Genomic DNA, 27,867 nt, shown 5'->3' with positions numbered 1-27,867 from the left:
TTCCTTCTGCAAACACGCTCAGGGTTCCGTCTTGAGCGCTCTAACTCAGAGGAAAATGACTTATTTTAAAAAGCGGTGAAAGCATCGCATTCCTTTGGCACAGGAGGAAGACCAGCTCAGCTCCTCAGCCAGTCGATCTTTGTTTATTGTTCTCCAGACAGTAAACCACTATTTCCACATCGACAAGATCCTGGGCTGCGTTTCTGTCCGAGTCCTGGCTCCTCATGAATATGAACTGAAGGGCTCTGACCCAGAAAGTGGTAGGTAATCTTGGAAGAAAAAAAAAAAAAAAAAGACAGGTAGGGGGGAAAACAAAACAAATCAGGCTTGATGTAATTCTACACTCTTGAAATCTCCTGCAGGTTCTGAGCAGGGTAGAATGGGGTCTCGGAAATGCGGAAGCTGCCTGAGTAGTTTGCTGATTCCTCTTGCACTTTGGAGTATAATTGTGAACATATTATTGTATTTCCCCAATGGGCAAGCTTCCTATGCATCCAGCAATAAACTCACCAACTACGTCTGGTATTTTGAAGGAATCTGTTTCTCAGGTATCATGGTAAGTGTAACTTTGGAGAACTTGGGATTGCTGAAGGGGAGTTTTTACTAAGAATTAACTTGTTCCTAGTGAAAATGATGAATCATGGGAAAATCATTCTATGAATCCTGGGTTTGAGATTTGGAAGATGGATGGGGATAAAAAGGCAGGAAGTCTGTGAGGACTTGGAAGGTAGCTTTGTTTTCAATAAACTGCTTATTTATATAGCTTCAGCAATGCAGGAAATTAGTCCTATTAAAAGTTGGTGGGTCGTAGAAATATTATGTCCTCATGAAAGCTGTGGACATAATATTATGTCCTCATGAAAGTTGTATATGAACTTATGGTATTTAATCTCCAGTAGCACTGCCCTTTTCCAGAATGGATTTTCTATTTACACTCATGGTTTCACTAGCTTGGAGGGTTATTGAGACCATGGAAAAGGCATAAACTTGAAGATTCAGACAAACTTGAGTTCCAGCCTAAGCTCTGCCATTTGTGTCATGAGACTTTAAAGCAAGCTACTCGATGTCTTTGGGCCTCTGTGTCCTCATTTGAAGAATGTGAATGATGACATTTACTTTTCAGGGAAATTGTGGGGATTAAATAAAATCTCATGTACGAAATGCCCAGGACAGAGACTGACATGTTGTAGGCAGCCAGTGACTATCATGATTATTAATACTGAATGAAGGATGGGCCATACCATCATTAAATTGTCTGACATTATATCCCTAATGATAGTGGGTGTTTTTGAAAACGAAATCAAGGTATCTACAGTAAGAATCCATGAACGTTTTCCTGATGACTTTGTGCTGTTTAAAAACAAACTGGTAATAAATCATGTTGGCGTTTCAGAGGAAAAGACATTTTTCCTGGTCATATCATTTCTAAAAACTCCCACACTGTGTGCTGTAACTTTCCTACACTAATAATAACAGAAAAGAAAATCCATTGTAGTCTATCTCTACACCTTTGTGGGTGTTTAATTTTGTAAAATTTGAATAGCTATGCTGAAAAATGGTTTCATTTAGTTACCACTTTCACATTAAATTAATAAACTTTGAATTATTAATACCCAGTGCTACTGCAGGTGCTACATGCTAGGTATATAATTGATGTTCATGGCGATACTATAAATAAATGTAAGCCTTTTGGAGAAATGATATGATATATTAAGATCTGTGAAAATGCTTGTCTTTTGACTCAGTGATCCTAAATCTGAGAATTCACTCTGAGGAGATAGTCCAAAATAAGGAAAGAAACGTATACACAGAAGCCTATGGCAGCACCATCTGCATGCATGTGCTCAGTCACCTCAACGGTGTCCGACTCTCCGCGACCCCACGGACTGTAGCCCGTCAGCATTATTTACAATAGCAAAAAGCTAGAAGCATCATAGTACAGACATGGCCAAATAAATCATGGTCTATTAATTTCATAACTGATGAAAGTTGTAATTATGAACATGTAACAATGTGGACAAGTGCATATTATTTTGTGTTAAGGAAAACAGATATAACAAAACTGTGAATACATTATGGTTGCAGCTATATAAGATACACACATGTGGGAGTAAATAGCTAAAACACGAGCAAGTGGAATTTTTGGTGATTTTCCTCCGTTATTCTTGAGTCCTCTGTACTGCAGTTATACTTGACAATAAAAAGAGAAAGCAGTTTCTCTTTCAACACAGAACATGCCTGTGTTTCTGCTTTGACACAGGACTCCAGGGTTTAGGTTTAATTATTTCTAACAGTATTGTAATGAAGCTGATTTTGGCACCTAATTTACTGTGTCTCATCTTGCCATTCTTTCTCTCAATACATAATTGTAATAAACAGGAGCTTTGCAAGGCATTATTAAAGTTAAACCAGAATCTCTTTGAAACTGTGATAACTAACGGTGTTGAAAGAAGGGGAATATAGGGCTAACTTTTGCTTATAGTCCATGTAAAATTAAAAACTGTGAAAAGAACCTATTTTCTATTTTTCACTGTTTATGACTTCTTGAAAAATACTCTTTCAAGAGCAAATCCTTTTAGGAGAAAAGAGAGGAATATAGATAAATAATTAAGTGCATAGGTAAATAGATGATGGGCTGAAGGAATTTGGAAACTGGGAATGCTCACTCCAAGCAGTAAACTAACAATGGGCTAACTCTGCTGCAAGATTCAGTACTGAACAGTGGGACAAAAGGATAGGTGTAGAATTTGCCAGAAACAATTCACGACTCATACTTGGCCAAACCAATAACTGTAATATAAAGAAATCCATGTTCTTTCCAGACCTTAAATCTTTTGCTTAAGATACCAAGAAAGGGAAGTAGAATACACTGAATTCTCTCAGTTTGTTGTTACAGGCAAAATACGTTGGAAAATTTGAATCTGAGATGATCTGAATGTACTTTTCTTTGGATTAAGAGATTTAGTTTCAGATTAACCATACCTTTCACCTGCCTTCTCAGAGGGCAGAAAGTGGAAAGAGGATGGAAAATGCCAAGGTCTGGAGGATGGTTTTCCTTTGTTCTACAACCGAGTCAGTAAGAAGTGTAGGTTTGCTACAGAGAATGGTAAACTCATGTCCATATTATTTATTCCTACTTAATCATTGTTTCTTTAAAGTTTTGTTTATTTATTTTTAAAATTTTAGTTATTTAATTTTTACTGTGCCAGTACTCTTGCCTGGAGAATCCCATGTATGGAGGAGCCTGGTGGGCTGCAGTCCATGGGGCCGCTGAGAGTTGGACACGACTGAGCGATTTCACTTTCACTTCTCACTTTCCTGCATTGGAGAAGGAAATGGCAACCCACTCCAGTGTTCTTGCCTGGAGAATCCCAGGGACGGGGGAGCCTGGTGGGCTCCTGTCTACGGGGTCACACAGAGTCGGACATGACTGAAGTGACTCAGCAGCAGCAGCAGTGCTGGGTCTTCCTTGTGACATGCATGCTTTCTCTACTTGTGGCAAGTGGGGGATACTCTCTTGTCGCAGTGCATAGGCTTCTCACAGTAATGGCCTCTCATGTTGAGACCCATGGCCTTAGTTGTCCTGGGCCATGTGGAATCTGCCCAGAGCCAGGATAAAACCCATGTTCCCTGCATTGGCAGACAGATTCCCAACCGTTAGCCTGCCAGGGCAGTCCAATCATTAGCCTTTCATAGTTGATAACCATGATAATAATAGCCAATATTTATCAGTCACTTGTTATAAATCAAGCACTCTATTTAAAATTTTACATGCAATACCTTATAATAATCTAAGGAGGTGAGTTCTCAGCACCATTTTCTAGGAAAGGACTCTCAAGTTTACACAGCTATTAAGTGGAAGAGCTGGGATATGAACCCAGATCTACCAGATCCCAGAGTCTATGCTCTGAAACATCGAGTTCTGGTTATGAGCTTGAATGCAAACTGTATTCCATTTCTTATATTTTTTCTCTTCCTTACTATAGATGCTTGTAGTAGCAGCAGTTCTTCTTGTATTGGAGAATGACGACAACTATAAATGTTGCCAGAGTGAAAACTGCAGCAAAAAATACATGGTAAGAGCAAACAGTATTTTGAGGACAGTTGAGTGGGCTCTGACTTTCTTTCCTCTCACTCAGAAACACAAGGATACTGACACTATTGTACCCTTTCCATGTCCTTTCATTTCAGAGTCCAAGAGTTTCCTTCCGCAAAAATTATCTTCTACTTTGCATACACTTTTCCTCCACTTTTGTTCTGCTTATATTCTTCTAGAAATTCAAGATTTAAAGATACATGAAGTTAGAATATAATACTACCTCTTCCTAACTGGGTTTCTGTGAGTCTATTTTTCCCCTTATCAAGTTTAGAGAGGCTAATTTACAAACAGTAAATGGCTTCAATGAAAAGTGCAAAATTCCATGAGTTTTGACAGTTAACTCCACCCATGAAACTACCATCATAGTCAAGAGATGGAACATTTCCATCATCCCCCAAAGATTAACCTTTAATCTGCTTTTTATCATTATAGATTAGTTTGTATTCTATATAAATGGAATCACAGAATATTCATCTTCTGTGTCTGGTTCCTTCCAAGCAGCGTGAGATTTATCCCTGTATGTATTATGTACATTTTTAAATTGGAACTTTAAAAATAATTAAAATAGAATCAAGAGAGAATAATACAACCACATTTTCTAAGCTTATGCTCAACAAGTAGGTGCTGGGCTCCTGTATTTCCACCATTATCCAACTTCCCCTCCTCATGTTCATTATCATTTATTCATATTTGCATAACACTTCACAGTTCGTTCACATTTACTCAGTGAATTATATTATTGCTATTCCTTTCTTATAGATAAGTCACTTGTGACTCAAAGAGAATATGATTCATTAACTAGGAGGAGCTTTACCAGAGGTCTTGGAGGCATTCTTTGCAACAATGGTTCTACACAATGGCTGTACACTGCAATGATCTGGGAGCTTGGTGTTAGAATCCCACCTCCAGGGACCCTGACTTAGTTGGTCCCAGGTGCAATCAAATTTAAATGTGCAGAAAAGATTGTGTGGCTTGCTTTCCTTGACTGTTGCTTTTGAAAGATTGAATTCGTTGTTTAATTTACCACTGTGCCTCTTGTGGAGGAAGAGTTAGAAGACTGAAATATGTTCCCTCTGTGGGTCTATTTTCTTAACCAATTGACTCAAACAACCCTCAGTAATTGCTGGTATGATACTACAGAAAAGTTTTCAGAATTGTTTCGGTGAAGCAATGGATTCAAGTAAATTTTAACGTATGATACTCAGGAAATTTCTAGATAATAAATGTTTGTACCATTATGTATCTAATAAAAATCCATGTGGTCAGTTTGCCTTAACTCATTATTACCATCTCCAGCACAAATTGATGCTAGAAATAGTGTAACGTTTTGATACTGTCTTATAATTGATATTGCATGAGACGACTGGCCTCTCAGTGAGAAGAGCAGGAGGAAGGGAGAAAGAATTCCTTGGATTCCCTGCTTGGTTCTTTCAAAGTATGATCTAGAATAGGGATCCCAACTGATGTGCTCCCAGATGCCAAGTATTTGATAACGATGAAATATGCGAGGCTGTAGACTTTAGAGCAAATTTTGTCTTTAAGGAGGAGAGGGGCCCGCTGCTCAGATCCAACCAGGGGCTACCACTGCAACACTGGGCAGTAATGCTCAGCTTTCAACAGGAAGTGGAAATATAGAGTTTTTAAGTAACACTTACAATTATAAAATGTTGGCAATTAATTCTCATTTAAACACACCTTGCAGGCCAAATTTGGGCCTGAAGCAGTTTGTAACTTCTGAAGCTCTAGAGTGGAAATTTAGGTCAGCCAAGATTTATTTTGTAGAGGAGAAGGAAGTTTTCCCCAGCCCTCTTAGGATCCCTGGTTGGGTCTGAGAATTAAACTGATGACAGATTAACGTGAGAAAAGCATACAAATTATATTGAATTTTTACATGTATATGGTGATTTTCATAAGAGAATGAAGACCTGAACATGTGACTAAAAGAGCAAGCTTCTAAACTTTTTAGACAAAGTAATAAAATTGTGAAGAATGACTAAGACAGAGAGATTTGGGTTAGGATAGAGAAAGGTGAAGAAGTAACTAGGAAGACAAAGGTTTATTAGTACAGATTTCTTGACCCCAAATTTCAGACTCTGGTAATAAGAATGTTTCCTCCTGGCTCAGAGATGGTACCTCTCACCTGGGTGTTACATGACTTGTTTCAGGGAAGAGGGGTGAGAGGGTAGGGAAGGTCTGAGTCAACATTCTGCTTCTGTGGTCTCCTCAAACTCCTTCAGCTTAAGATATTAATGTGCCAAGGTGCCGTATTTTGGGGTAGTGTGTCCTCAACCCCATTATTCTTCTGTCTGAAACTTCCCTGAAGAAGTTTCACAGTCCAGAAACTGAGGGCATGAATTGTCCAATAACCCAATGAATCAGTCTCTCAGTCCTGGGCACTCGCATGAAAACAAACAAAAAGTTAATAGCCAGAATGAACTATGAACTCAGTTTCTGAGTCCCGAGTGTGGCCAGTTGAGAAGGTCTCTAACTGAGAAGTTCTAGTTGTTGAAACTCTGATGGAGTGAGAGCCGGGAAAACTCTGACAGAGCTTTCCGCTTCACAGCTTGGACGTCTCTGGGAAAGTCATCACGGGCTCTGCTGAACTTTCTGAGAGGTTCACACAGCAACAGGGCCTGATTGCCTAACATGAGCTATTGTGGCGTTTTCTCTAAAATTTATATCAAGTTGCCTAGCTTTAGCTTGTCCAGTTTTAGAAAAGGGGAAGTTTTAGTTCTTAACGATTCCAAGTCAGAAGAAGGGTGGAAGAAAAATTTGGAAACCTTAATCTGGGGAATTGTAGCCAGAAATTGAAAGAAACTAAAAGAATTTAGGATCCAATCCAGTGTATAGGTGGATAATGAAAACTCAAAGACAATGAATAAGACTAGAATCTGATAGCCACAAAGTTTGTTATGATTTTCCTATGATTTTCCATTTTTTTCTATACAATCACCCTCATTTCTATCAGAGACAGCCAAAGACTAATTCATTTATGAAATAAGTCTAGTTACATTAAACTTGGCCTGATTATTTACATAAGTTCAGCAAGAATAGTGATGACCATATAGGCTCTTTTAATGTCCTCTTTGCTGGAACTTTTCATAAGGAACCTCGGATGAGACTTTTCTAATCCTCTCCCCAGGCTAGGAAGACAAGCCAAGGATTGCCATCAGACTTTCTGTAAAATTCCCATAGATTTGAGTTAATGTCTTTCTTCTTTAGGTCCCCCAAATATCGTGAGATTTCTGCACCTGCCAGGAAGTGACTTTCCTTACCCACCTGCTAAAGCCGCTGGGAATCCTGTAAGCAAGGTACCAGGCCACTGTTTCCAAGGGGCTTCATTGGCTCCATAAAGTCAACCTTAGTTCCTTAAAGTTGTCTGGTCACATATAATTCCATGCACATTCTCAAACACGACATTCTAGTCAAAGCCTTGGTAATATAACCAAGGTTTCCAACTGTGTCATGTTAAAGAAGAGCAGATTCTTATTGAACTTATGCAAATAATTATATTGCCAGAAAAATAAAAATAGTCACTAAGAGTTTTCAAATTTTGGAGGGATCAGGTAGGAAGATAAAGTAATTATTTCATCTTTGTTCATAAAGGTATACTTTACCAAATTGCTCTAAGACATAGATAGCTGAAGAGAAAAGAGTAAACAGTTTCCTTAAATATGGAGAGCAAAAGATTAAGGAACCAGCAGTATTTTAAAGAGAAAGTAATAAACAATTATAACTCATCAGTTCCACGTACTTAATTTTTCTTCTGCATGGCCTTGTGTTAACCATTTTATGGATCCATCAGTTGTATAAGAGTTTTGGAAAGTTTTACTCAGTTCAGTGATATGCTGTTAAAGTTATCACAAACCTGTACTTGTTAGCATTCTTTCTATGAATCTCCTTGAAAATAAACACTTCTGCAAAAGCATCAGAATAGAACAATGACTCTCTGTAAATGACAAAAGTCTTTAAAATGGCCATGGTCAAAGACCTGATGAGAGTTTTTGTGTGCTTACTTATTCAGTCATGTCCAACTACTCTCTGGGACCCTTTGGCCTGTAGCCCACCAGGCTCCTCTGTCCGTGGAACTTTTCACGCAAGAATACTGGAGTGGGTTCTCCTTTTCTCCTTCAGGGAATCTTTCTGGCCAAGGACTGAGCCCACATCTCCTGTGTTGCAGATGAATTCTTTATCCATCGAGCCATCAGGGAAGCCCTAATAAGAGTTTAACATAATACAAAAGACAATAAACTTTGATTATTTCTGAGACATACAACATTTTAAGATAATAACTAGAATCATGACTGATAACATTATACTGGGGCTCCCCAGGCGGCACTAGTGGTATAAGAAGACGCCTGCCAATGCAGGAGATTCAGGTTTGATCCCTGGGTTGGGAAGATCCCTTGGAGGAGGAAGTGGTTATCCACTGTAGTATTCTTGCCTGGGAAATCCCAGGGACAGAGGAGCCTGGCAGGCTAGAGTCCATGGGATCAGAAAGAGTCAGACATGACTGAGCACACACACACACACATTGTATTAGGACATACCTTTCTAGGAATGCCATATAATTCGTGGAACATTTACATTAGTAACACGCACCCTACAAATATAACTTAGAAAGGTTAAAAATCACTTCTTATTTGACAAAGCTTCCTATGTAATTTAATATATCAAGTAAATCTAATTATTCTCTCCCTCTCCTTCTCTCTCTTTTTTTAAGGAAAGAGAAAATATATTATAGAGACGTTTCACTGGTCCTCTGGAAAATCCCAAATTTAGTTGGAGGTCAAAAAGACTTTAGAAAGTGATTTTGGGTAAATTTGTCAAAAATATCAAATATTAATATGATCACAAGTCACTGTGAAACAATACTTGTGATCCATTTCACTAAAGATAAACAATTTCAAAGGTAAATACAGAAAGTTACATAGTTGTAAGACAAAACAGACAAACAAGCAAAAACCTTTGACTCTAATGAAGACTCTGTTGCCTTAAATAATCAAAGATGTGGTAAAAACAACATGAAGCCCAGGAAATTATTTTGATAAAACACAAAATCTTTGCTTCTGGGTAGATTACACAAAAGGTTAAACACCTTTCATGATTTCTAATCAAGAGGAGACCAACAGTCCAATAAAATTTGGGATAAGACCCCATTCTAGCCTTCCATCCATGTACTTTTGACACTGGGGGCTTGCCAGGTGGCTCATTGGTGAAGAATCTGTCTGCCAAGCAGGAGACACAGGTTCCTGATCTCTGGCCCCGGAAGACCCTTTGGAGAAGGAAATGGCAGCCCACTTCAGTATTCTTGCCTGGGAAATCCCATGGACAGGAGAGCCGGGTGGGCTACAGTTCGTGGGGTTGCCAAGAGTCAGACACGACCTAGTGAAACAACAACAACTTTTCAAGCCAAATTGACCGCATAAAATTTCCTCTCTCTCTCTTTTCAACTCTCTATATTCAGCCAATTTGTCCTTTTTTCTCCTCTTCCGCTTTCTGAAACAACCAATTATTTTATTTGGAATTACTCTTTTCCCTTAACAAAAACTCATCTCTATAACTCATACCTTTAATCAAAAGCACATCCCACTTTCCTTCCATACAGAGTCATTCCTTTATTTCTTCTAGTAACTTTGATTGAGTAGGCTTTGGGAGTTGGTGATGGACAGGAAGCCTGGCGTGCGGCAGTCCATGGGGTCACAAAGAGTCGGACATGACTGAACCAAACTTTAATTATATATGTTAATTAGAATTCTTAACCTTTAGAAAATTTAATTTCTAGTGTAAACTAAGAAGTAAGCAATTATGAACTGTTACATATCAACATTCTATTGATTGGAAAGTTTGTGAGTATATCATATTATGTCATAATTTCTGGAATTATACATTCCCTCATAATATTAATACATTTTTTCAATGTGGCACAAGACGTGTTCACCTACAAGCTCAAATGTTTTTATTTCCACTGTAATAGGAAGAAAAAAGCAAGCAAACTTATGTTCAGTAATTAACGTTTCAGTATATCTTATTCAGAAATGATCTAGATATCTAATTAATTTCTATCTCTTAACTTATAACTTTAAAGTTTCAAGTTAGCAAAAAGATTTAGGAAGTTTTTTGTTTTCTTTTGCTGTATATCTCAGCTGTGACTAATTTATTTTTCAGCTGGAAGTTTGTAAATCTTAATCTCCCTTAATCTTCCTATTCGGGGAGGAAGCTATTTTAAAGTAGACATTTTATAAAACATAATTAGTGTTGAAAAGTTTATTTATAAACTTTTATCATACATTTATTTAATTCACTTGTTCTTAATCATGCTTAGGTTATTCATAAAAATTTTATGAGACGCTAGACAAAGTTAGCTATTATTATTTTTCTGGTTGACAAATTTTATAACATATATATATTAAGCAAACATAAGAATCATAGAAACAAAGCACCTAAAAATTAATCATACAACTTCTCTCTCTTTTTTCTTAACTACTGTGCTCGGCAAACGTTAAACAATTCACTTTTTTAATTTGTTTTGGTTTTAGGCTGAATTTATAGTTGTATCATCTTAAACATCTAGTACAGATTAGTATGGTTGTTTCACCTAGGTAGAAAAATATTGTATGACTGCATTATATTTAATGCTGACAACTCTAAAGACATGCCTTTTTAAAAATTTTTCAACAATTTAAAAGCTAGCTTTATTGATGGGAAGTTGCTATATAACACAGGGAGCTCAAGCAAGTGCTCTGTGACTACCTACAGGGGTAGGATAGGGGAGGGGTGGGAGGGAGGTTCCGGAGGGAGAGGATATACGTGTACTCACGCCTGATTCCTGTTGTTGTATGGCAGAAGCCAACATAACATTGTCAAGCAATTTTCCTCCAGGTAAAAATAAATTTTTAAAAATAAGTAAAAACTAGCTTTATTTACCAGATTATTCCAGATCAAGACTGAAGCTTTGGATCGGTTTTTATATTTTTGAGAGTTTAAGTAAACTTAACTTCTTATCTCTACATTAATTTGAATAGAACTTTGAGAGATTTTACAAATTAATTTGGTGATACCATTGGGAGGTAGGAAAATATTGTACAACTATAACATAAATATATTTTTAAAATTTTTATTATTTTTAAAACTTATTTGTTTTTGGCCATAGTGGGTCTTATTCGCAGCGCATGGCTCTTTGTTGCTGTGTGAGGGCGTTCTCATTTTTTTCTCGTTTCTTTGTGGTTGCTCATGGGCTCAGTAATTGTCGCCCACTGCTTAGTTGCCCTGCGGCATGTGGGATCTTAGTTCCCAGACCAGGGATTGAACCCGTGGCCCCTGTATTGGCAGGTGAATTCTTAGCCACTGGACCACAAGAGAAGTCCCTATAACATACACACATGGAAGAAGCAAGCATATGGGCCTATGTGTGTCCTAAATTGCTTCAGTGGTATCTGACTCTTTGTGACCCCATGGACTGTAGCCCGCCAGGCTCCTCAGTCCATGGGGATTCTCCAGGCAAGAATACTGGAGTAGGTTGCTATGCCCTCCTCCAGGAGATCTTCCTGACTCAGGAATGGAACCTATGTCTCTTAAGTCTTCTGGTTTGGCAGGCGGGTTCTCTACCACCAGCTCTACCTGGGAAGTCCAAATAAGCATATAGACAGACACAAATAGAGATCTTATAGCTTTTGTTTTTAAAATTTTAGCCATGTGTCAGGCACCTTAATACAAAACTCATTAGTTTACAGAAGAATCCAAATTTTTCTATAATTCTTCAAGTGCAGATAAAACAAGTTATGGTTTTCCATTCTTATATCCAAAGCTTTTTACTGATACCAGCAGAGATCACTTTTAAGATTTGTACCTGCCTTTGACAAGTAAACTTATGGGGACTGTGGGCTAGATTTTGAGTCAGGAAGCTTTCATAATAGCTTGATTTTTTTAGGTCTCTTCCTTTTTTCCCTTCAACTCAGATGGTTGTGAACAGTGGTTTAGCTGTCTCCTGGGATGTTTACATTTCAATGACATGGTAAGAGTAACCTCTGAGGGACAGAGAAAAGATATAGGTTTCTCTCAGACGGAGTTTTAGGACATATTTGTCTATTATCAGAGGACTGGGGTAACCCTGCTTAAATTTTTTCTTCTTTTTCTTAAGTGCAGAACTGTTCTGTTTCCAGTCTTTCATAATGTCTCTTATAACTGTTTCTTATTTTTCATAATTTCTGCCAACATCTTGTGTTAGAAGAGGCTTGGGGATTGGTTAGGTTTGGTGAACTTTTGGTTTTACAGCTGCATTTCTGGTTTTGTAAAGACTCAGTTTGTGAGACAAGGACAATTGCATTTTCATTCCTTGAAGAGTTGATTTGTAGCCTGAATGACAGCAAGAGGCTGACCTGCCCATTAGACTACATTATCCTCAAGTTGTTTCCTTAAATCAGGGAGACGATTTCCAGCTATGATGCAAATGGAAATATCTCTGTGTTCTAGATTTAGATCTGCGTGTGTTTGGAACATTTTCATAAATCATTCTACAAAGCCTTCCGCATGTTTTCTTTTCCTGTGAGTTCAGAGCGTTATTGCCACTTAGGAGAGAAAGCTTTTTTAAAAAAGTTTCTATCAATCTCTGAATATCAACCTCCAATTCAGCCAGCTTCTAACCATACAACGTTTTAAAAAAACGTTTCAAGTGTTTAAACCAAAGGTATACTTATCAAGTGACTCAAAGTCAGCACTCAAGCATGGGCACAAATGTGAAAGCTGCTCAGTCGTGTCTGACTCTCTGCGACCCCATGAACTATAGTCTGCCAGGCTCCTCAGTCCATGGAATTCTCCAGGTCAGAATACTGCAGTGGGTAGCCATTCCCTTGTCCAGGGGATCTTCCCAACCCTGGGATCGAGCCCCAGTCTCAAGCATTGAAGGCAGGTTCTTTATCGTCTGAGCCACCATGGAAGCCCATGGGCACAAAAGATGTCCCTAAATAGCGTATAAGAGATAAAGCCTTCTAAGATCCAACACCTCTTCCAAAGATGGCTGTTGGGCTACACCCCACAGGCCTACAAGCTTCAAGACAGAGGAGAGCTCCTGGAGTCAGCAGCTGAGACATTAGAGATTTAAGGGATGGGGGCCCTTACACCCTTGAAGCAAGGTCCTGGAGTGACACTCCCCCCCATCCATGTGCAGTGGACGGCAGGCAGGATATGGTGGCAGTCTTCACTCCCTGGGGTGGTGGGGGCGGGGGGAGTTTGCCAGCTATAGTGGAATTTACGTCAGTTGGCTCATTAGTTACCAGGGAAACCATCAGAAGGGCACGCCTCTCACTGGTCCTTTAATAAGAACAGTCATTAACTGAGGCCTGAGGCAAGTACATAGGACGGTCAGTCTTGCCAGTAAGGTGTAGGTGAAGCAGGCGCTGGTTGAACAGGAAATGTACAGACAGCAAAAGAAAGGCCATCTTGAGGGGCCTGACTATACAATAGCCAAAAGAAAAAAGACTTAGACAATCTCTCCAAAGAGCAGCTGGGAGGATGCTAGCCACAAATTGGGCACAATCACATTTCTGTACAGTCATACTTACAGGGCTTATGATCTGACATTTGGCTGTCTGCAAAAGCAGGAACTGACATTTGCATGCCCCGGTGGGCAGAAAGCCAAGCCAAGTTTTGAGGACACAAAACAAGAGACAATCAGGAAAGCAATACCTGTTTTGGGGAGGGAAAGGATCAATAACCAATTCGGGGACTTCCCTGTTGCTACAGTGGCTAAGGCTTCGAGGTCCCAATGCAGGGAGCCTGGGTTTCATCCCTGGTCGGTGAGCTAGATCCCGCATGCTGCAATGAAGAGCAAGGACCCTGTGTGCCGCAACTAATACCCAGCATGGCTAAATAAATAAATAAAAATAAATATTAAAAAAAATAACCAATGAGTATCCCAAAACCAAATTGTAATCAGAGTCACAATCTCAAAAACTAATTCTTACAAATGCTTTTCTCCTGCCAATCTGAATCTGGAAAGGAATGGATCTTTATCACCTTTGTCCAACTGGTCCACCCAGGTAGAGATCTAAGAAACTTAGCAAGAATTCTTCTGCCAGCTTATGTGAGAGGTCTAGGGTCTCTGACTACAACCTCAGGATTGAGCAGGGTGTCCTCAGGAGATGGCACCCCATGGTGGGTGACAGGAACTGTGAGAAAGAAAAGAAGTTTTCCTCCACCTTTTGAGGGTCCCTAACTAGGTCTGAAAATTAAACTGACAAAGACAAGTTGAGAAAAGCATACAGATTTTATAAAATATTTCTGTGTTTTGGTGAGACTTCCACAGGAGTCTACACAAAAGAATGAAGACCTGAAGATAAGACCAGAGTAGGAAGCTTCTATACCTTTTAGACAAAGAAACAACAATAAATTTGCAGAGAATTGGCAAGTCGGAGGGGTTTGGGCTAGGAGTCCTAAATGGTGAAAATGTACCTCGGAAGGTAAGGTTTAGCTTAACAAGTTTACACAGATTTCTTGTCCCCAAATTTCCAGTCTGATGGTAGGAATGTCTTCCTTCCTCCTGGTGCAAGGAGGGTGCTTTTCACATGGGAGTTTTATGACCTGTTTCAAGGAAGAAGGGTGAAAACGTGGGGGAGGTCAGATAGAGTGAACTTCCTGCTTCTGCTGTTTCCTCAAACACCTTCAGCTTAAGATATTAATAGGCCAAGATGTCATATATTGGAGCAGCATGACTTGAACCCCGTGACCTTCTTGGTTGCTATCATTGCCTCTGTGGAGTGTCATTTTCTGCCAACATTCTGTGGGTCATTATCTTTGGAAAACAAATCTTGGCCAAAGAAGAGCACTTGAAATAATAGATAATGTTTCGATTATATTGTTCACTTTTCAAATAACTTTTATATGCATTCTATCCTTTAATTTTTGAACTAGCCCTAGGTGCTATAACCATCTGCATCATCTACATTTTATAGAAAATTAGACTGTGACTCAGAGAGAGTCTTATTCCCACTTTATTTTGAGACTACTTTAATTGTGTAATTGTATCCTCTCATTAGAGTATAATCTATATATGTATACATATATATGTATTACGCTATGGTTGCAACTTCTGCAAATGAGAAAATTCTCCACTTATCCTTTCAGCAAACTGCTTAAGGCTACATCTGGTAAATAAGGAACTCAGTCTTTTGAAAACATCCTTCTTCCTTTTTCAAAGATGGCTTTGATGAATAGGTAATATTTTTTACAAAGTATAAAAGAAATCTACAGCAAAAATAACTATTTGTTTCATCCTATGAGGAGGCAAAACTTTATTATAATCAATATGAGAAACATAATTTAAAAAAGCTTTCATCCTATGTGAAGCTGCCGATGAGATCACTAATATCAAATAGGAAAACAAAACATAATTGTTCTTTCTTTCTTTCATTTTTAAAATACTTTTTTTTCTGATTTTCCATAATTATCATGTATCAATGTTCAGTTCAGTTCAGTTGCTCAGTCATGTTCGACTCTGTGACCCCATGAATTGCAGCACGCCAGGCCTCCCTATCCATCACCAGCTCCCGGAGTTTACCCAAACTTATGTCCATTGAGTCAGTGATGCCATCCAACCATCTCATCTTCTGTCGTCCCCTTCTCCTCCTGCCTTCAATCTTTCCCAGCATCAGGGTCTTTTCCAATGAGTCAGCTCTTCGCATCAGGTGACCAAAGTATTGGAGTTTCCACTTAAACATCAGTTCCACCAATGAACACCCAGGACTGATCTCCTTTAGAATGGACTGGTTGGATCTCCTTGCAGTCCAAGGGACTCTCAAGAGTCTTCTCCAACACCACAGTTCAAAAGCATCAATTCTTCAGCACTCAGCTTTCTTCACAGTCCAACTCTCACATCTATACATGACCACTGGAAAAACCATAGCCTTGACTAAACGGACCTTTGTTGGCAAAGTAATGTCTCTGCTTTTTAATATGCTGTCTAGGTTGGTCATAACTTTCCTTCCAAGGAGTAAGTGTCTTTTAATTTCATGGCTACAGTCACCATCTGCAGTGATTTTGGAACCCCCCAAAATAAAATCAGTCACTGTTTCCCCATCTAATTGCCATGAAGTGATGAGACCGGATGCCATGATCTTAGTTTTCTGAATGTTGAGCTTTAAGCCAACTTTTTTACCTTCCTCTTTCGCTTTCATCAAGAGGCTCTTTAGTTCTTCTTCACTTTCTGCCATAGGGTGGTGCCATCTGCATATCTGAGGTTATTGATATCAATGTTACATTCACCAAATAATTCTAAAGAAAGAAATATAATTTGAGATAACTTTTGTTCCAAAAATCACAGGTTTTTTCTTCTCATTTTTAATGATCGTAGCTTTTGAATTTATCAACTGGCTTCTCTATGTTTTTGTTTGGCCATCCTACTCTAACTTGAAATCAACATTTTTAAAACTAAATTAAATTTTCTCCCTAACCAAACTACATTTATTGGCATCCCAATTTCTGTCTCTTTTTCATTCAAGTCCCAAACTTTGGAATTTTTTTCAGCCCATCTCTAGCTACTCATTGGCTCTTTAATGTCTTTCCATCCAGTGCATGTCTTTGTCAACACGACTTGACGTTTTCTCCACATGGAATTCTTCTTTGGGGCTCACTCACTTCTGGTTGTTAGGCCACCCTTGTTATAAGAAGTTTCCAAAATAATTTATTGACTCATGTCATTTCCTTGCCCAAAAGCTAATTCTATGGCTTGTTGGGAAAAGGGCTATTTCAGGGCTACATGCTAAGTTGCTTCAGTGTGTCTGACTCTTTGCAACCCCACGATCTATAGCCCACAAGGTTCTTCTCTCCATGGGATTCTCCAGGCAAGAATACTGGAGTGGATAGCCATTCCCTTCTCCAGGGAATCTTCCAACGCCAGGGATAAAACTCACATCTCCTGCATGGGCAGGTGGATTCTTTACCACTGGTGCCACCTTGCAGATCTAGGGATACCACGTGCCAGAAAGCACGGATGGGCTCAAGGATGACAGGCATATGTCCAAGGGCCCAGGGATCGGCGTGAAGGGCTGTTCTCACTGGTCATATTTGGGCTGTTTGAGCACCTAAAATAATAACAATTATGAGTTATAACATCATGAATTAGAAAATCCATGAGTCCACAATAAAGCAGAAAGAGAGAGGCAGAGAAGAGAAACAAGAAATAGAAGTTCTACTGTGCAAAAAAATGACAACTTACAAATGTGTGAAAAATGATAGGATTAGAAAGCAGCATTGGGCTTCCCTGGTGGCTCAGATGATAAAGAAACTGTCTGCAATGCAGGAGACCTCAGTTCGATTCCTGGGTTGGGAAGGTCCCCCGGAGGAGGGCATGGCAACCCACTCCAGGATTCTTGCCTGGAAAATCCCCATGGGCAGAGAAGCCTGGCGGGCTATAGTCCATGGGGTCGCAAAGAGTCAGACCCAGCTGGGCGATGAAGCACAGCACATAATGCAACCACTGATTATGATAATTGGCCATCAGTGAGTATGAGGGTCAGTAGATGCCAAATCCATCCATTGAAATGTCTTTTGGGAACAAGATATGACAGTATCTAAGTACTAGCTTGCAAATTACTTCCTAATTGCAAAGTAGAAAATATCCATTTATAGATCCAAAGGACACCACTTTAACCAAGGATCAAATTTAGCATCATCAGTAGCAGTGAGAGGCCCATAATGGACATACACAGATCAAGTGTTCTTGCCAAAATGTTTCATCCAAGTCCAGTTGTGAGGAAACAATCAGAAAACCCCTAAATGTGAGACTTTCTCCAAGAAAACTGGCTGGGACTCTTAAAAAATTATTGAATATCTTGAAAGAAAAAAAGTCAGTATGAATAGTATAGATTAAAGGAAATTAAAGAGATGTAACCTTGTGCATAAACCTTCATTGGCTCCTGTACAAAAAAGTGAAAACCAATTGCCAAGTAATAGAATATAATTATTCTTGGAAGATAAGTACTGTTGTTTAGGGATGAGATATCCCAATACCTGCAACCTATTTGCAAATGGTTAAGCAACAAAAATGTAATAAATGTATATTTAGATAAATAAATTGATGTGTGTATAAATGTACATATACCTACAGAGAAGGAGGGAGGAGGAGCAAGCACAAAATGGTAGATGCCACAAGAGGTGAGTCTAAGTAAAGGGTAGTATACTTTCAACTTCTGTGTAAAGTTGAAAAATTTTTAATGAAAAGTTGTGGGAGGAGAGAAGCCACTTGCCCAGGATGAAGTCTGATCTCCTTGACCTAGCATCCAAGGACATCTTTTGCCTGGATCTCCTAAGCTGCATTCACTTTATAAACTGGGTTGTGTCCCGTCGACCCTGTTTTCCCAGTATCAGCACGATGCCCATTGGGTCTTCATAAACTTCTCCCCTCTACTCCCCTGCAGGAATTCCTTCTTATTCTTTTTACTGGAGTATAATTGCTTTACAAAGTTGTGTTGGTTTCTGCTATACAATGAAGTGAATCAGCTGTGCATGTGTGCATATATCCCCTCCCTCGGATATATTGAGGCTCCCTCAGCACCCCCATCCCACTCTCTAGTCATCACAGAGTAGCAAGCTGAGCTCCCTGTCCTTTATAGCATGTTCCAACTAGCTATCTATTTTATACGGGGAATATTACTCAGCCATAAAATGGAACAAAATTAGGTCATTTGTAGAGAAAGATGTGGAATTCCCTTTTAGAGCAGACCAGTCTACTTAATCTCACAACTTAGCTTGTATAGATCTCAGTGAACATTGCTCATTCTTTCTACTCAAATGAAAACACTTTGCTCCCCATCAATCCATTCTCACTTGAGTATAAATATGACCATATAGGCTAGCACCTGCTATTTCCCTACATATTCCTATATGTGAAGATATTCAATTATGATCTTAAGAGAAATACAAGGAGCATAACTTTTGATTCTTAGAGAATCCACCCTACCTAGGAAATAACGTCTTCAATAAAGAAGTATAGATTGATTGACACACATCTCTTCATTGTATTCATGTATGAGTTGATCATTATTTTGATATCAAACTTCCAGAAAAAAGGGAAGAAATTCAGTAAATTAACTAATTTTCTCTGTGACATGCCAAGGAAATAAGGCTAACACCTGCTATTTCCCTGCATAGTACTATATGTGAAGATATTCAATTATCATCTTCTTAAGAGAAAAATAAGGATCATAACTTTTGATTCTTAGAGAACCCACTTTAGCTAGGAAATAACATGTCTTCAATAAAGAAGTATAGATTGATTGATCATATCTCTTCACTGTATTCATGTATGAATTAATCATTATTTTGATGCCAAACTTCCAGGGGAAAACAAGGAAGAAATTTAGTAAATTAACTAATTTTCTCTGTGACATGCCAAGGAAAAAAATCATTAAAAAACTTATTTTTCAGATCAAGTGGGTTTGGATTAAATGCTTCTATTTTTCTGTGAACACTGGTATTGCACAGACTGCACTAGGCTTGGATGAGTAGGGGAAGGTTACCTACCTGATCATTTGCTTACAGTATCCTCTTATCTCATTCTGTGGCACTAACCTCCTTCTGTGTTTAATTTAGACAGTGCTGTCGATGATCTTTTCTGCTCTCGGAATTGCTTTCTCTGGATACTGCCTGGTCATATCTGCTCTGGGCCTTCTTCAAGGCCCATATTGCCGTACCCTTGATGGCTGGGAGTATGCCTTTGAAGGCACTGCAGGACGGTAAGGAATAATTCCCTGATTTGGGAGGATATCTGAAAGTCAGGAACACGTGACTTCATGCTCATACTCACTTTCCGTGATCCCTTTGCGATTTTGTGTGTCTACCTTAGTCCAGAATTTTCTTAATAGTTTACTGATATTCTGACCAATTTGTTCCTACATAGATCATTGTTTATATATCTATTTTTTCCTCCAGTCTTTTAATGCCACATGCATGACAGCATGTTGAGGCTGTCATGAGCATTTCCAGATGAAAGACATGTTTCTGCTCTACTGCAGAACAGCTTCGTGGTTACTGTGGTCTGGCAATTGCTGGAGCTTTGGGGATCTCAGTTATTCTGAGAGGTCAGTCTTATTTTGTGACCAAGGCACGCTGGAATGTAGACTCTTACAGATGTACAATGACTTGGCTGGGAGAGCGTCACAGTGCCCTCGGATGGTGTCATCTGGGGCTATTCCATCAGCAGCCACACAGAGGTAGAACCAGGCAGGATGGGCAGCGAAGTGCGGTCTGAGATCCAAGGACACAGTGGGTGCAGGAGTTTGTGGAAGCAGCCGGGAGCTTACTGAGTGTGTCCTCAAGAAGAGTGCGAGGGGTGGTCTTGCTCTGAAGGCTGGTAGTTCAGTCAGGCGCTGAGGGACCCAAGCCTGGATTACAGAATGCCTCGCACTGGCATTGTACTGGACTCATAGGCCCTTTGGCTCGAGAAGAAGGGCCCAGACAGAGATAGAGGAGAGATCCACTGAATCTCTCCCTGTCTCATTCTGTGCTCAGAACTCTAACGGAATAAATGAGGGAGGGTCTGTACCTTTCCTTGGGGAGGTTACACTTTCTTCTCAATTCCCCATGACTGGCTCTATCGTTCAGTCTCATCCATGGGACTGCCCTGGTGGTCCAGTGATTAAGAATCCACCTTCCAAGGCAGGAAGAGCCTTCCAATGGCAAGAACTAAAGAGCCTCTTGATGAAAGTGAAAGAGGAGAGTGGAAAAAAACTGGCTTAAAACTTAACATTCATAAAACGAAGATCATGGCATCTGGTCTCAGCACTTCATGGCAAAAAGATGCAAACAGTGACAGACTTTATTTTTCTGGGCTCCAAAATCACTGAAGTTGGTGACTGCAGCCATGAAATTAAAAGATGCTTGCTCCTTGGAAGAAAAGCTATGACCAACCTAGACAGCATGTTAAAAACCAGAGACATTACTTTGCCAACAAAGGTCTGTCTAGTTAAAGCCATGGTTTTTCCAGTGGTCATGTATGGATGTGACAGTTGGACCATAAAGAAAGCTGAGTGCCGAAGAATTGATGCTTTTGAACTGTGGTGTTGGAGAAGACTCTTGAGAGTCCTTTGGACTGCAAGGAGATCCAACCAGTCCATCCTAAAGGAAATCAGTCCTGAATATTCATTGGAAGGACTGATGCAGAAGCTGAAACTCCAATATTTTGGCCACCTGATGCAAAGAACTGACTCATTGGAAAAGACCATGATGCTGGGAAAGATCGAAAGCAGGAGGAGAAGGGGACGACAGAGGATGAGATGGTTGGATGGCATCACTGACTCGATGGACATGCGTTTGAACAAGCTCCAGGAGTTGGTGATGGACAGGGAGGCCTGGCGTGCTGTAGTCCATGGGGTCTCAAAGATTCGGACATGACCGAGCGACTGAACTGAACTTTCAATGCAGGGGACATAGGTTGGATACCTGGTCTAGGAACGAAGATCCCACATGGGTACATGCTGAGTCGTGTCCGATTCTTTGTAATCTCATGGACTGTAGCCCACCAGGCTCCTCTGTCCATGAGATTCTCCAGACGAGAATACTGCAGTGTGTTGCCAGGCCCTTCTCCAGGAGATCTTCCTGACCCCGGGATCAAACCCAAGTTTCTTGCATCTCCTGCATTGGCAGGTAGATTATTTACCACTGAGCCGCCTGGGAAGCCCAAGATCCCACATGCCCTGGGGCGACTAACTGACCCACTACTGAGCTAATGCAGCCAAAAGTAAAAGTAGAAAAGCAATTATTTTAAAAAGGAAAACAAAGCTCACATGCATTTCAGGTCTTACATGGTCACCTCATCCTGCTGGAGAACATAATTGCTTCTGCGCCCGTAGTTGCTCTTATTCCAAAGCTTCCACAAGCTGCCACATGCTGTGAGCAGAACTCTCCTTCAGGTCTGAGAACCTAGAAAATTATTTCAGGTTTCTTCTGAACACCTGGAGGAGACACTCCTTTGGGACTGAAGGGGCTCGGGAAAGCGAGCCTTAATGTAGAAAGTCCCAATGGGTACAAGAAGTCATTTTTTATGCTGTCAAACCCTTAAAATTTTCCCACCACCAAACCAAATAAGGCTCCAATTTCAAAGTGAAAGTTGCCCAAATCAGTTTTTTTTAAATATTTATTTTTATTTTATGTATTTTTTGGTTGTGCCAGGCCTTAGTTGTCCCTTGCAGGATCTTTGATCTTCTTCGCGGCATGTGGCATCACAACTGGGCCCCCTGCATTAGGAGCTCAGAGTCTTAGTCACAGGACCACCAGGGAAGTCCCCCCCCCCACCCCAGACTGGCTATTTGTATGTACATTTATTCAACAAATATTTATTAAGCACCTACTATGTCCAGGCCTTGGATTAGGTGCTAGAGAATCAAAAATAAATCACACAGGTTCACTTCCCTCTAGAAATTCACACAAACCTAAGAGAACATTCTGCTGAGATGACAGCCTTGGAGCACAGGGCTTGTATGCTTGTGAATCTGGGTTCAAGTCTCCCCATCTTCTACTTACAAACTGTATGGCCTTTGACAAATGTCTGGATATCTCCGAGACTCTGTAAACTGGAGGTAATAATCATTTCGCATAATTGAAAATTAAAAAGAAGTGAACTTCCAGATGTTCAAACTGGTTTTAGAAAAGGCAGAGAAACCAGAGATCAGATTGCCAACATGTGCTGGATCATCGAAAAAGCAAGAGAGTTCCAGAAAAACATGTATTTCTGCTTTATCGACTATGCCAGAGCCTTTGACTGTGTGGATCACAATAAACTGTGGAAAATTATGAAGGAGATGGGAATGCCAGACCACCTGACTTGCCTCTTGAGAAACCTGTATACAGGTCAGGAAGCAACAGTTAGAAGTGGACAAGGAACAACAGACTGGTTCCAAATAGGAAAAGGAGTACATCAAGGCTGTATATTGTCACCCTGCTTATTTAACTTATATTCAGAGTACATCATGAGAAACACTGGGCTGGAAGAAGCACAAGCTGGAATCAAGATTGCTGAGAGAAATATCAATAACCTCAGATATGCAGATGACACCACCCTTATGGCAGAAAGCGAAGAAGAACTAATGAGCCTCTTGATGAAAGTGAAAGAGGAGAATGAAAAAGTTGGCTTAAAGCTCAACATTCAGAAAACTAAGATCATGGCATCTGGTCCCATCACCTCATGGGAAATAGATGGGGAGACAGTGGAAACTGTCAGACTTTATTTTTTGGGGCTCCAAAATCACTGTAGATGGTGACTGCTGCCATGAAATTAAAAGACGCTTACTCCTTGGAAGCAAAGCTATGACCAACCTAGACAGCATATTAAAAAGCAGAGACATTACTTTGCCAACAAAGGTCCATTTAGTCAAGGCTACGGTTTTTCCAGTGGTCATGTATGGATGTGAGAATTGGACTGTGAAGAAAGCTGAGTGCCGAAGGATTGATGCTTTTGAACTGTGGTTTTGGAGAAGACTCTTGAGAGTCCCTTGGACTGCAAGGAGATCCAACCAGTCCATCCTAAAGGAGATCAGTCCTGGGTGTTCATTGGAAGGACTGATGCTGAAGCTGAAACTCCAATACTTTGGCCACCTCATGCGGAGAGCTGACTCATTGGAAAAGACCCTGATGCTGGGAAAGATTGAGGGTAGGAGAAGGGGACAACAGAGGATGAGATGGCTGGATGGCATCACCAACTCGATGAACATGAGTTTGAGTAAACTCTGGGAGTTGCTGATCGACAGGGAGGCCTGGCGTGCTGTGATTCATGGGGTCGCAAAGAGTTGAACACGACTGAGCGACTGAACTGAACTGAAAGCACAAATTGAATGTAATAATCTGTCAACATGCCAAGTTTTATTATTAAAATCATGGCTTTGCATAACCTTCTTTACCATGTAATGTCTTCCATCTGCTAAGTGGTGGGCAAGTTCAGCCATTGGCATCCTGACCAGTGAGGATCCTGAATCAGTCCCATTCAACAAGCATTTGTTGATCTTTGCAATATGCCAGGCACTGCCTTAGACCTTAGATGTGCCTGTTCAGAGATGGATAAATCACTGCAGTGTTCTCACAGTACACTATTTAGTGAGGAACTAGATACCCAGATATAGCTGTGGATATATTTATAACATAGTGAAGTAAATGCTGTGTTAAACTGTGTATAGAGATTGTGGAAAGAATGAACATCAGGGCGAACTTCTCTGTTGCTTCCCAGATCCTGCCAGTGTACTATTCCTGCTAGTGCCTCACTCTATTTATGCAAGGAAAATAAATAGAACCATCTCCTAGGATAAAAATAGAAATCTTGCAAGTCATCTTCCTTTAAGGTGTTGGATGATCTGTGCAAATGATAGACTGGGAACAGTCTAGAGAAAGGATCTTGAAGTGATTATCTTTCCCAGTACCTGAGACTGAACTAGGGTTAGGAGGGTGTATGAAGTGGCTCTTGGGAAATGATCACAGGAAATTACATCTGCATCATGCTTTATAGATTCCAAAGCATTTCTACATTCCTCTCATCAAATATTCACAATAACCCTAGGGTTAGGTATTTTACACCCATTGTCCAGATCGAAGAGGTAAAGTCCCTAGCCCTAGATCTTACAGATTCAGGAGTTCTGAGTCCATATTCGGTACTGTTTACCACTTGAGACATCCATTAGCAATATCAAGAAATTTTCAAGATTGCCTCTGAATGTCCCAAAACACTGAGAAAAGGAAACGAAGAAAGGGAAGAAGGAGAGTTACGTGTCACTTGTCTGGCACCAAGGTTGCCTGAATGGCTGCTTTGGGAAAAATCATCTTGTTATTAACAAGATATTTATAAACAACTCTGCCCTGAAATTGGACTTGATTGTTTTTCTTTGGGGGATTTTTTTTTTAATTTTTTTGAGGCGATCAGTTTTTGTTTCAATTTAGTTCAACAAAGCGTGTCACATTTGGAGAAATGCTAATGGCCATAACTGACCTGGAAGTGGGCAAAAGTCAGTCAGGATAATTCAGCGTGGTTTTAAGATTATCTTAAAGTGAAGATGGTTTAATCCTCAGAATCCTCTGCTTAGCTAGATGAATCAAACTGCTGGGTCTTTTGCATTTTCCCTTCATAAGCTCAATCTTCTTAAAAGCTGCAGAACATACAGTGGACCCCAGGCCAGCAGCATCACCTGAGAACTTAGAAACACAAAGTCTCCAGTCCCATCCAGACCTTCTGAATCTGAAGTTATGGGCTGGGGCCCAGGAGTCCGCATTTTCACAAGCCTTCCAGATAATCGATGTATGCTCAAATTCACTCTTTTCCAGTGGCTCAGCAAAAACCTGCCTGTAATGCAAGAGACACAAGAGACTTGGGTTCAGTCCCTCGGTTGGAAAGATCCCCTGGAGAAGGAAATGGCATCCACTCCAGTATTCTTGCCTGGGAAATCCCACAGACAGAGGAGCCTGGCAGGATACAGTCCATGGGGTCGCAAAGAGTCAGACACAACAGAGCATGCAGGCATGCATGCTCAAATTTAAGAACCACTGTTACAAAGAACTTTGGGACCGAGTATAGGAATAACTAGCATCCTTTCTCTTTGCTGTCTTACCACCTGTTATTTTATATCCACTGCTAGCTCAGCCCTGTTCCTGAGAGCCCAAGCTAACTTCGGGCTCCTAGGAAATGGTCAGTCTCTGCCTCTCTTGGTGTTGACATGTGCAGCTTCTCATTGCCGCTGAATTCATCAGTATGCATCTTGTCTCCTAAGTGAATTAGAATTGTCTGAGGCATGATCACCATAAACATAGTCCAGTGCTGTGCATACCCCATGTTCAATATTTATATTTGATAATTTGACAGATTAATTAATGTTGAATAACATTATGTTTTTAATCATACACATTAATTTCCCAAACATACAACAACTTGCAGCCTTCTTCCTTGGACCAAGTCTTTAGGCTTGGCCATGCGTCATTTGACAAACGCCTTCTTCTCTCAGTTTCCTTACAGATTCCAGAGAATGGATTCAGTGCCTGGAACCCGCGCATGTAGTGGAGTGGAACATCATCTTATTTTCTATTCTCATAGTTCTCAGTGGGCTTCAAGTGGTTGTCTGCCTCATCAGAGTGGTCATTCAGCTGTCCAAGACCCTCTGTGGAACCTATTCAGTCATTATCCAGGTAACAGACCCCCACTGGCATCTGTCCCTCCGCGGTCCAGGATTCAATGTGTCTTGCTGAAAGACTTTTTGGAATTGCATCATTTTCCTTCCATTCCTACTGCCCTCATCTTTACTCAGCCTCTAATATCTCAATTTTTTCTTATATTCCAGTCTGTCTGTTGGCTTGTCTAAATGGACTGAACCAAAGGAATAATTGTAAAATCACCTTCTGTGTTCCATGGTGAAAACAACACGTGTTTTGAATGAGCAACATTTCTGTGTAGAAATAACTCAAAGCTCAAATAAATCTGGCCATTCATTGAGAATGTCCCTGTTCATAAAATTGTTGAAGGCTCACAACCTAATCCCAGTGAAGTAACTTCTCTTTTGAATGCTGCTACATTCAGCTATTCATAATAATCTTTCTTTATTATGGAGTTGTTAGTGGTTTTGAAGAAGGGAAATATGTCTTTATCCTGTTGAAACGACAGTACTTCTGTTTCATCTGCTAAAATATTAATGTTAATTTAATTATGGTTGAAACTGCTAAAACTATTCAGCAAGTTCAGACTAAAGAGAAATCAAGAATGAGACATCCTGCATCTTGTTTAGCAACATATAATAGTTAATACCTTTTCTAGTAGTTTCAAATAGATATTTTCTAGTTCTAACATGTTTAGAATGTAAACTATAAATTTAAGTTGCTACTTGGATTATGGATCATTAATCAAGTCAAGTTTACTCACTTTGTTTTTCTTCATTTTTTATAGCCTGGAATCATTTGACAAGGACAAGAATGTTTTTCTTTATCAAGATATGGCCATCCACCTGTGTCTCCTGAATGGACTGGAGGGTCACATTCAAACGATGTTTTTTTCCCTCCGGATGGTGTTTGCTGTCCTCACTGCAATGTTGTCCTTTTAAAAATGTTTTCAAGGCTATGTGTGTCAGCATCTTCAGAAATGTTCATATCTTTTTGATCAAATAAAATCAAATAAATCCAACTTCAATAAACTTCGCTCTGAAAATAAATAAGAATACAAGATAAAACTTAATGCAAACATATATATTTGAACATCACGTAATATTCTGGAAAATTAGAAATACCCAGAAAATAGAACTTTATGGAAAGGATTAAATAAAGCATGGTACATTCTTTGTAATATGATATAAAATGATGTTTTAAAGATAATGAGTACTGGGGCCTTCCCTGGTGGTCCAGTGGTTAAGACTCCAAGCTCCCAGTGCAGGGGGCAAGGGTTTGATGCCGGGTCGGAGAACTAGGATCCCACACATTGCATGGGGCAGCCAAAAAATAAAAAAATAAATAAAGATTATGAGTTGTACTAGTGAAAAAGCAGGTCACAAATTTATATTTGCAGTATAAGCATAGCTATCTAAAACAAACAAAACCAAACAATCAAAATATAGGATAAAAACTAAATCTAGATGGATTTACACAGAAATGCCAGCCGTGGTTGATTTGGGTCACAGGTGACCCTTCCCACTCTTCTATATATTCCATGTTTTCTTTATTACTTTTTACTCTTCAAATACTTTTAAAAAAACATATTTTTACTGTAAAAATTTTGCTATTTTCCCAAAGTTTAAAGGAATATGCTTTTTCCAAATGTTTTC

The 27,867-nt window shown here is 39.8% G+C and overlaps 1 protein-coding gene across 1 annotated transcript; it reads left to right on the top strand.

Moving 5' to 3' along the window:
- On the top strand, positions 1 to 27,285 carry TM4SF18 (transmembrane 4 L six family member 18). Its single transcript, XM_061167838.1, has 6 exons — positions 1 to 260; positions 363 to 556; positions 3,987 to 4,076; positions 19,685 to 19,827; positions 26,068 to 26,248; positions 27,000 to 27,285. Exons 2-6 carry the CDS (start codon positions 380 to 382, stop codon positions 27,012 to 27,014), a joined length of 606 nt encoding a protein of 201 aa, XP_061023821.1. The 5' UTR covers positions 1 to 260; positions 363 to 379; the 3' UTR covers positions 27,015 to 27,285.
- The last annotated feature ends 582 nt before the right edge of the window (positions 27,286 to 27,867 follow it).

Source organism: Dama dama, chromosome 19 (genome assembly GCF_033118175.1).
Source record: "Dama dama isolate Ldn47 chromosome 19, ASM3311817v1, whole genome shotgun sequence".
In the NCBI taxonomy this organism is placed as follows: domain Eukaryota; kingdom Metazoa; phylum Chordata; class Mammalia; order Artiodactyla; family Cervidae; genus Dama; species Dama dama.
This window is presented reverse-complemented; position numbering and strand designations above follow the sequence as displayed.